Below are 10,605 nucleotides of genomic sequence, written 5' to 3'. Positions count from 1 at the left end.
ATAAAATGCAATACTAAACGGTTTATGTTTTTGATACTTCTCACAAGTGTTTGTTTTGTTTAAATCTTTATAGTTTATCAGTAGACACTCCAAATCAGCGTAAATAACGAAAGGCACCATCAGTTTATTTTTATAATTTTTAAATTTTAGAATACTTTTATCTTTAGAGGGAAGTTTTATTTTAGTTTCGTTTAACACTGAACAATTGCGCATATGATCATTAACTATATTTTGAGTAGAAAAATGATTTAAACATCTTTCACAAACCCACTTTTTATTTTTAATATTACCCATTTGATAACTTGTTAATCGTGCTAAATTTTTAATGTAAGCAAAATGAAATAAACATTTATTAGAAAGTTCATCATCATCATCATCATCATCATTATCAGTATCTTTTGTTATCATAAGTAAATTAATTTTAGGTGAAATTTCACTTTTACTCAACAGCAAAGGGAGTATTTTTTTCTTTTTATTCAAAATAGTAAAGACATTTATTGCCAACTGATTCATTTTTTCAAATTTTGGAATGTCTTCAAGAGCAATGGGAAATCTTATATTGTTGAATTTTAACACCAAACTAAAATGTGGATAAGATGTTACACGTGAAACATTTTTTATTGTTTTTACAGGATATAAAGCACAAACAACAGCCCATAAGAAGCAAAATTGGTCATTGTTCTTGATATTGACTACACTTTTAGTATTTTTAACAAAATCAGGTAAATCAACATATGTTGAAATACCAACACTGATCGGATTATATTTATTTATATTAACTTTCAGATGTAAAATTTCTTTTAGAGCCCACCCACTGTCCCTTTCTTGAAACTCTTCTAGTTGTAACAAAATTTTTTCATAAACATTAATTTTGAACCAATTTTTCAAATCTGTACTTTTATCAATTACCATATTTGGAGTAGAAAAAAATTTATGAGTTGTCTCGTGAGTGTGAGGTTTTATAAAGACTCCAACAAAAATTACATTTACTTTTAATAACGACCTTTTCAATTCATGTAAAATTCGTCTTGAAAATATTCTAAAGCATTTTAAGAGAAATTTTTTTGGATCTTTCAAAGAAAAATTTGTTATCATACCCGTTTTAATTCTACTTTTAAAACAAGAGTCAACATCTTGCCAAATTAACTTTTTAGATTTTAAATACTTTACACTATGTATTTTTTGTTTTAAGATTAGTAAATAATCCTTTAAAATAGTTAAATTTGATTCAATTTTTGCAAAATTTTTTACACAATTTAATTTATTTTTTAAACATCTCTTATGTAATAAAATGGTTTTTCTGAGCCAAGTTATATATTTTAGAAATTCTTTCTTATGTTTAATTAATCCACTAACCTTTTCAATTTTGTTAACAGCAGAAGTTGAGATTTCATCTAAAATCTTTTGACTGGCCATCTTTTATAGTCTGTTTACAAAATTTGAATTAATAAAAGAATAATATTAGCAAAAGTACTTACTTTGAAATTTCACTAGCAACACTTGAAATGTAAACTGCAGAGACACATTGAAAACTGAGTATGATTGAAGCTGTATTTATATTATAAAATTTAAAAATTATCAGAGCATGCACGTGTCATTTTTATCATCTAAAACTGCAAGAGTTGCAAATAATTATCATTTTGGAAAATTAACCTTTGACATTCAAATTATCAAATTTTATCTAAAACTGTAATTTTTAGAATGTGATAATCATTTGCAACATTAAAAAAAAAAAAACCAAAATTATATTTTATATATTTTTATTTTTTACAATACATATACCACATGTATAAGTTGTGCACGTTTTCTAAAGCACAATTTAAGTATTCACTATGCTTTAAGCAGTGGTGGGACTTAAAAATTGTCTTCATGGTGTTTACTGGAAGACATCCATCAGTTTCGAGGTCGACAATATCCTCATCCAGAAAAAATTGCTGTAACCATTTTTTCTTTTGCAGACCTTTCACTGCCACATGGACTTTTTGATTTGGATTGTATTGTATGAAGTCCTTTAGAAATTTCTCGATGCTTTCATACCTTATTGTTGATGGATCTTCATAGTAGTATTCAACCCCGTGTATTTGATCAGTAGCGTAGTCAATCTGTTTTTGGAAGGCAGCACTGCACATCTCGATTGTGACCGGAAACTTGATGAAGGCGTGTTGGTATTGTTGGGTGTCGACATCCAGAATTGCCAATTCTTTGCATACAAAGCATGTACCGAGTTGGTAACCTTGTATGTCAAGTAGATACATTTTGCTTCTTTTCACAGTTGATGTAAAATACAATTTAATTCCAGAAACAGATCTTCACCTATTTATACCCAAACATTTTTTAAAAATGCATGCACGAGTTATTGATAAAGATGTTTTTCCCAATAATTTAAGCAGCATTTGCATTTCTTAAATGTTAAACAAAATAAAGATAACTGGTGTGTGTTTTTCCATATATTTTGCAAAAACAAATTAATGCAGCGTAAGTGCAAAATTGATATTTATTGGTGTGTTTTTTTTCATCAATTCTGTCAGCATGTTTTTATCAGTTAACCTTACAATTTTGTAACAAAAATTATCAACATTTTTTAGTTTGCATACTATAAAAGCTTCGAGAATTTTCTGTTTCTTCATCAGTGTTTGAATCTCAACACCACAACCAAAATGTCAACCACACCATGTACTATTGTAGTGTTTAGCGAAGATCCTGAAAATCTGCCTGCTGAGCATATTACGGTAGTAATGAAGCAATTATTCCAGTAAGTTTTTTTATTATTTTTTTCTTAGTATTTTTTGACTCATGTGTTTGGTGTATGTTCAGATATGGCGTGCTCGAGATTAAACGTTTGGGAGACAAAGTGTTTGTTTCCCTTAAATATTGCCCTCGAGGCAGTTCGTTAAAACGAAAATTTGGCAATTTACCAATTAGATATATTCGCACAAAATTAGACAATGAAGCCGAATTCAAGATTTTGGAAAGCGTTGTGAGACGCTTCAGATTCAACCTCGTTGAAGAAGATGTCAACGAAGTGGAGAATCTAACTAGTCCAAAGAAACGGGTGTACATAGAGCCACCAGTCGAAGAAGAAGATGAAGATTTGATGGATGATGTAATTGTCATCAATAATGCTCCTTCAACTTCTCAAAAGCAGTGCAAGAATCGACGACGAAAGGAACCCGTCAATCATCGTCAACATCCCGATGCAGAAAAAAACTTTTTCGATGGGTTAGAATAAAAATATAAGCAGATAATTAATGTTTTTATTTTTCCAAAAATTCAATTTATAAAATGTTTTTACAATAAACGGACACGACCTGTCAGTGGTTCATATGTGATAAATTGTTCATGCAGAATCAAACAATAAGCTGCAGTATTAGCATCTATATCTCCTTCAGTTTCAAATTCCAAGCGAACATCTATGGTGGTTTGTTTAATTACTTCGTTTTGATATGAACAATCAATGACAATTAATGGAGCAACCTTTTTGAACTTTTCCAAATTTAATAATGGTTCACAAACTGGTTTTTTATTAAAATAATAAGCTTGTTGAAAATGTGTGTACATTTTGTATGCCAAAGCGTACTTGTTGTGTTTGTAATCCAAATTTAAATTTTCATATGGATACGCTTGAGAATTTAAGTACAATTTCATGTTTCTCAAATTGCAATGATCAAAATTGCTTGCATTCTTTTTCAAATTGTTTCTTCGATCAGTTTGAAATCCAACAATGATGAAACGTGGTTTTTGTAGAAATGTTGAGGTTTTCAACACCCAATTAAAGGAATGACTTTCTTGCAAAAGTGGATAAGTAAAAAGTTCCCATTTTCGATGAACAATCTCCAAAGGAATATTTTTATCGATTATGTTTAATATTTTTAACTTTTCATAATCGGATACTGTTACATGAGGCACTTTCCATGTAATTTTTTCAATCAAAATTTGAGCTTTTTCAAGGCCTGTTGTTTCAATAATACAGTTTAAATCAGAATTTGAACGAATTAAAACGAGTTCCTGACGAAGATTTATCACAATTTTTTTATAATCTTCAGCAAAACCTAGTATCATCGAAAGCGGCCAACATACATCAAATTGTCCTGTTGTATTATCAACAAGTTTTACGTCATCAACAGGAAACCAACCAGCATTCATCAAAGCAGTACTTTCGTTTGGTGTGTAAGATACATAACCTTTCAAACTACTGGTAATACCAGGAGTTTTTACACGATCAATTAATTCACCTCCCAGTAAAAAACGAATTTCTTCAAATAGATGGGCAACAAAGTTATTCACCAATTTTCCTTTGGTGTATACAAGTTTTTCATCATCATGTTTTACTAATCTTCCTTGAATATGAAGTTCACTTAATCCTGGCACTGTGAGTAATTCCTGTTGTTGAATACCAATTCGACATTCATCGTTATGCTTAAGTGGAGTGTTTGTATATGCTTGATATGAATGCCATTCCAAGTTGGTTATTGAACTGTCAATAGTTGGTTTTTGAGTCACATTTAACAACTCCATAACTTTTTATTTCACACGCAGTCCTAACGATTGTAGAAATTTTCGATTTTCAGGTGTTAGCGGAGCACTGTTCTTGTTGTGAATGAACGTTTTTGAAACGTTACTAACGTTTTTATATTGCACGTTATTGTTGTTGTTGTTGTTAATAGGTACATTAAAACAAATCACCATTTTTTATATGTTTTACTATTGATTTAATTTACGTAAATGTAATGTTGTCGTGATGAGCTCGTTTCTGAAATTGACCAACTTACCAAATTGATCTGTTATTTTAAGAGTTATGTTTCTAATGAAATCTGTGTTAATTGGTAGATAGATCACGTTTACAGGTTTTTCAATAATTTTATAACCCGGAGGTTCTTTAGGATAAAACGCATAGATGATATGTTCAGCAGCTCCATTTAAATAAGAATTTTTTACAAAAGTACACTCAATTCGAATTAAGTTTACCCTTATTATGTCAACAGGAAAATCTGATTCATGTAGTTTATCGGCTGTAAGTTTTCTTTTTGAAAATCCTAACAAAGATGCTATGGAATTCTTTTTTGAAAAATCGACAACACTGTCACATTTTATTTCACATTTTAATGTGTTCAAATTTGCTTTCAACTGTAAATGTATAGGTTTTTCTCCGTTTTTCTGATTTAAAAGTAAGGCTTTCTGCAGGTATTCACCAATGTCTTGCACTTCATAGCTACCAATTGGGATTGCGATGCTAGTGTTGTTTTCACCATAATAAAACATATTATTAGTGTTATCAACATTTGGAATTGCATTATTTACATTAAAATTCAACAAACCAATTTCATAAGCACAATTTTTCTCCAACTCAATAGGAGGATTAAAATCCATTGATAAAATGGATGTTGTATCACTGAAAAGAAAATGATAAGACATCTTGATGCGTGTACAACTGAAATTAAACTAAGTTAAAATAATGTTCTATTAGGTTATTTATTTATTTATTCAGTTAAAAAAGATAAACATAGATGACCACAATTATACGTATTAAATTTTTGAAATCGCTTATGGTTGTAGAGAATTTGACAAAATCCATTTGAATTAAAATACCTAACCACTTCTTGTGGAGGTTGCAAATCACCAAAACTATCAAAATATTCAACTAAATTACTTTGTTTCCGATAAGCTACCCAATGTGTTCCATTTCCGCTGTTTTGATCCAAATTAATAACACCAGATTCGTTGTGACGTATTTTTTTCGGAAGAACATCTCGTGAAAAGACACCTCGAAAATAAGGAATTTTATATATTTTTGCAAATTTTTCAATATCCAGATTTGTTAAGGGTCTTTTAGGTAGCCCTTTTAATCTAAAAAAAGACCCAATCCTCTTTTGTATGGTTTTAAAAATAAACCTTTGCCCATTGCAATAGCTTCCATCGTTTTATTATGTCTCTCAGATTCGGCTAATGCTTGTCTAGCTTCTTTTGCTGCATTAATGGCTTTCGCAATTCCAGCAGCTCCTCCACCGAGTGCTCCAAGTGCACTAAGACCAGCAAAAATAGGAATTAATGGCAAAATTCCACCGGTTTTTGGGATCTTTATAACACGAGCAGTTTTAATGTTGTTGTTCTTCTTCTTTTTTGATGCTGTTTTTAGTGCCACTAAAATAGCATCTTTTACAGTTTTTGCTTTACTTTTACGAATATTTTGTCTAATGTTTTTAGTAATTTGTTGAAAACTTGTTGATTTTCTTTTCTTTACATTCCTCTTCTTTGATTGTTTACTAACTCTTTTTCTAGCAACTTTTTTTACTCTAACCATCTTGACTGAATGTTAGAATACAACTAAAATTTACTTTTTAATAAATTAGCTTTAAATGAGTTTCACTCGTTTTGATGAGATATCTTCATCATCATCATCATCATTCACCAATTTGCGTTTTCTTCTTCTTGCTGCTTTAAGTGTAACTCGTTCCAAATTATTTAATTTAGTTTTTTTCTTAATTTCAGGTTCATCATCAGTATCAAGTTTTCTTTTTACAGCTTTTTGCATAGTCGAAGTACTTGTTGTTGTTGTTGTATCCATTGGTGAGTCATTAACAATCATTATGTTATCAAGTTTGTTAGGTTTTTCTTTTTTGGATCTTTTTGGTTTTGAAAAACGTTTTGTTTTTTTAGGTTTTGTTCTTGATTCACTTGGTTTAGTTATTTTGTAATCTAAAAGTTTTTGCTTACTTTTTTGAAGATTATTAATACTCTTATCCATTTCTTTCAGACATTGATTAAGAATTTTTGTACAAGTTGTTGATCGTTTAATTGTTGCTGAATCATTAGCATCAGATAATGATGATGATGATAAACCCAATCCTAATTTAACTTTGGCTTTCATTGCTCCTGCAACCCCTAATGCAGCAAGTTTTTCCTTAAATGAAGCGTTTTTAGAATGAAAACGTTCAAGTGCTCTTTTAGCCAACATCTTATCAGCGTTGTGTCTAAAATTTATGTCTTTGGTTTGAGAGTAGGCAATGTCATGATCTTTACAAGCTGCATCAAGTCCATTTATACCAACTTCTCCTCGTTTCAAACGTTCTTCAAGCTTTGTATTTGGTCCACAAAATTGATATCCAGGAAGATGAAGTTCATGTGGAATCGCAAACAATGTTTTATCTAATAAACCGGTACCACTTTGGGAAGTCATTTTTTTTTTTTTACACGAGAGACAGTAACAAACTAATGACTAGTTCTTCTTCTACTGACATAAATAGTACAGTGTTTAACCATTTATATTCAGTCTAAAATCATCAATAGCATCATGAAGATTGTTAAACAAAAAGTGTTGTTACCGATTAAAAACAATGATTTAAATCATAATGAAGAACATAATTTCAAACATGGTGTGTTATTTCCATCAACCATACGATGTTTAGTTATTGGACCATCAAATTGCGGAAAAACAAATATTATTGTTAGTTTAATCGAACATCCAAATGGATTGAAATTTGAAAATCTTTATGTGTATTCAAAGAGCCTCTATCAACCCAAATATATTTATTTGGAAAATTTATTAAAACCTATCAAAGGAATCGGTTACTATGCGTACAATAGTAGTGAAAATATAACAAGCCCATCAGACGCTAAACCAAATTCAATCATTTTATTTGATGATGTAGCATGTGAAAACCAAAATGTGATACGTGAATATTTTAGCATGGGTCGTCATAACAATATCGATTGTTTTTATCTTTGTCAATCATATGCGAAAATTCCTAAACATCTTCTTCGAGATAATGCAAATGTTCTTGTTTTATTCAAACAGGATGATCTTAACTTAAAGCATATCTATACAGATCATGTTGGTACTGATATGACTTTTGACACGTTTAGAGACATCAGTAGTGTCTGCTGGAAAGATACATATGGGTTTTTAGCCATATTTAAAGACTGTAATCTTACTAACGGAAGATATAGACAGGGGTTTGATCATTATATCTCACTAAATGAATAAAAAGCTAATTGACATATGACCTTGCTCAGATTAGACCTGTTTCCAGACCAGATCAGACCTGTTTCCTGACCAGATCAGACCTGTTTCCTGACCAGATCAGACCTGTTTCTATACCTGTTTTGTGTGCAAAACACACACACACACACACACACACACACACACACACAGCTACATACATCATGCCAAAGGACATTAAAACTTTAAAACAATCTCTTATTGAAAAACGAAAAATTATTAAAAAAAAATTGAAGTCATTGAAAGAAGGTGAATTCATGCAAGAGGATTCTTTCTTACCGATAACAAAACATTTAAAAACTTTGGAAAATCTTGTTTCCAACGATAAACGTAAACCAAATAAGCAAAAACCCCTCCCCTCTACTCTAAAAGATGAAGACGATGATTACAACAACAACGACAAAGATAAAGTAACAACACCTAAACGCAAAGGAAAAGTAAAAATTAAATCTGATGTAAATTTCATAAATGATGGGGATGTGTTTACAAACGATGAAGATTTGATAGAAGATTTTGTGCAATCATCACCACCACCACCACTGCAACCAACACCTGAACAGTCTAGAATCACAGATGATATATATGAAGAGTATTATGAACAATACACCCCGCTACCTCGAAAATATTTACGAGAAATGTTAAATGATTCAGAAAATCAATTTGATCATAAATATGGTGTAAGACATGATCCTGACATTGAAGCATTTTTTATCGGAGATTCACGATTAATATTTGAAGATAACAGTCCTAACGTAATTGTTAAAAACAAATCATATAGAGGCACACGTGGTTTATATGAATTGTTATTTAAAAAGAATCCACAAGGATATACAAATGAAGATTTAAATCTGTATAAAGAAATACTCGAGAAAACAAACGCACACAAAAGATATTATCAATTTAATCAACAAATCGATGGAAGCAGACTACTCAAATATAAAAATATAATTGCTCCATTAACACTACATAAAACTAAATCTTTCTCAACAGGTGGTTGTTTATTGAAGGAAGTTAATAACAAACCACTTGATTTTGTTTATTGGAATGATCCAAACGAATTGGTAGAGAGACTACGTTTATTAATTTCTTCTCATCAAGCTGGAAATACAGGACATCGCAACGAGATCATCAGTATCATTGAAGAACTACAAGAAAACGGCATCATCGAATAAACAAGAATGGTTTCTTCAAAACTTACTGAAGCCAAAAAACAAGTCGTTAATGAAATACATCAACAAGCACGAATCAATTTTCAAAGACGTCATGTTATTATTAAATCATTGAATGATTTATTTCAAGCTGATCTTGTTGAAATGATTCCATACGCTAATGAAAATAATGGTTTTAAGTACATTTTAGTGGTGATCAATTGTTTTTCCAAATTTGTATGGGCTTTTCCTTTGAAAACTAAAACTGGTGAAGAAGTCACTAAAAACATGAAAATTGTACTTAGACAAGTAAAACCTAATAATCTGCAAACTGATATGGGTAAAGAATTTTTCAATAAACATTTTGCAATGTTAATGAAAAAGTATAAAGTTAATCATTACAACGTGTACAGTGAAAAGAAGGCATCAATTGTTGAACGAGTTAATAGAACATTAAAAAATCGTATGTGGAAAAAATTTAATTATTATGGGCATTATAAGTGGATAGATTTACTTAAGGAGGTCGTTGATGAATACAACCATTCTAAACATAGAACAATTGGAATGAAACCGATTGATGTACACCAAAAACATGAAAAAGAAATATTAAATAAAGCCTACAATCACATTAAAGTGGTTAATTTACCTTCCAAATTTAAAATTGGCGATCATGTACGTATCTCTAAAATTAGAGGAGTCTTTGATAAAAAATACATGCCAAATTGGTCTACTGAAATTTTTTCAATTAAAAAAATACAGTTAACAAACCCTACCACATATTTACTTCAAGATGTTAATAAGAAAGACATCAAAGGTGCATTTTATAAAGAACAATTACAAAAAGTTAAATATCCTGATGTATATCTAGTGGAAAAAGTACTAAAACGACAACAAAATAAAGTATTTGTTAAATGGTTAGGTTTTGATGATAATCATAATAGTTGGATTGATAAAAATAACATTGTATAAGTAATAAATAAAAACAAATTAAAAATTATTCAAGTGTATTTTATTTTCTTATTTAATATACATAAACAAAACATGAGTCCATGTCACGACTTTTATCATATACATGCATTAAGTCTTCAAAAGTGCTGAATCTTTGGCTCTGATAGTAGATCTCCTTATCTTTTGCTAAGTCCTCCATCTTGAAATTACCGCAGTACATTTTTGATTGTCTAAAGGTTATCGGATAATAATTCCAGTGATGACCAATTATAGTACCAACTGTCCTATTGGTTAAATCTTTAATTTGAGTTCCAAAAGAAAATTCTTTCAAATCAAAATAAAAAGCTGGATATTGTCTTAACACAAATTTATCCTGATGCACTTCATACAAATGAAAATTACCATCATCTCGTACTGGCAGAGAAAACTTCTCTACTCGTACTAATCTTATTGATTGACCCTGTTGACTAAAACTTACAGCAAGCAAAACACAAGCGAAAAACGCAATAACAG

At 30.2% G+C, this 10,605-nt stretch overlaps 3 protein-coding genes across 3 annotated transcripts; 1 reads left to right on the top strand and 2 right to left on the bottom strand.

Annotated features, from left to right (window-relative positions):
* Positions 1 to 388: 388 nt before the first annotated feature.
* On the bottom strand, positions 389 to 1,518 carry LOC148165947 (uncharacterized). Its single transcript, XM_088049576.1, has 3 exons — positions 1,479 to 1,518; positions 449 to 1,426; positions 389 to 395 (listed from the first exon to the last, which is right to left on the bottom strand). Exons 2-3 carry the CDS (start codon positions 1,414 to 1,416, stop codon positions 389 to 391), a joined length of 975 nt encoding a protein of 324 aa, XP_087905702.1. The 5' UTR covers positions 1,417 to 1,426; positions 1,479 to 1,518.
* A 1,023-nt stretch (positions 1,519 to 2,541) lies between these two features.
* Positions 2,542 to 3,245, top strand: LOC148165946 (uncharacterized). The gene is made up of 2 exons (XM_088049577.1): positions 2,542 to 2,752; positions 2,815 to 3,245. Exons 1-2 carry the CDS (start codon positions 2,658 to 2,660, stop codon positions 3,227 to 3,229), a joined length of 510 nt encoding a protein of 169 aa, XP_087905703.1. The 5' UTR covers positions 2,542 to 2,657; the 3' UTR covers positions 3,230 to 3,245.
* Positions 3,246 to 3,288: 43 nt separating this feature from the next.
* Positions 3,289 to 4,686, bottom strand: LOC148165945 (uncharacterized). Its single transcript, XM_088049575.1, has 2 exons — positions 4,544 to 4,686; positions 3,289 to 4,474 (listed from the first exon to the last, which is right to left on the bottom strand). The coding sequence occupies exons 1-2, from the start codon at positions 4,684 to 4,686 to the stop codon at positions 3,289 to 3,291; spliced, it is 1,329 nt and encodes a 442-aa protein (XP_087905701.1).
* Between the last annotated feature and the right edge of the window lie 5,919 nt (positions 4,687 to 10,605).

This window comes from Gnatocerus cornutus, unplaced genomic scaffold (assembly GCF_029298725.1).
Source record: "Gnatocerus cornutus isolate USDA-ARS CGAHR unplaced genomic scaffold, icGnaCorn1.1 ctg00000104.1, whole genome shotgun sequence".
Taxonomy (NCBI): Eukaryota; Metazoa; Arthropoda; class Insecta; order Coleoptera; family Tenebrionidae; genus Gnatocerus; species Gnatocerus cornutus.
Note: the sequence above shows the minus strand (reverse complement) of the source record. Positions and strands in the feature narration are given on the sequence as shown.

Excerpts from the sequence above, each read along its gene's own strand:
- LOC148165946 (XM_088049577.1), top strand. The coding sequence starts at position 2,658 with ATGTCAACCACACCATGTACTATTGTAGTGTTTAGCGAAGATCCTGAA. Across the intron at positions 2,753-2,814 it reads GTAATGAAGCAATTATTCCA|ATATGGCGTGCTCGAGATTA; the intron begins GTAAGTTTTTTT and ends GTGTATGTTCAG.
- LOC148165945 (XM_088049575.1), bottom strand. The coding sequence starts at position 4,686 with ATGGTGATTTGTTTTAATGTACCTATTAACAACAACAACAACAATAAC. Across the intron at positions 4,475-4,543 it reads AATCGAAAATTTCTACAATC|TTCAATAACCAACTTGGAAT; the intron begins GTTAGGACTGCG and ends AACTATTGACAG.
- LOC148165947 (XM_088049576.1), bottom strand. The coding sequence starts at position 1,416 with ATGGCCAGTCAAAAGATTTTAGATGAAATCTCAACTTCTGCTGTTAAC.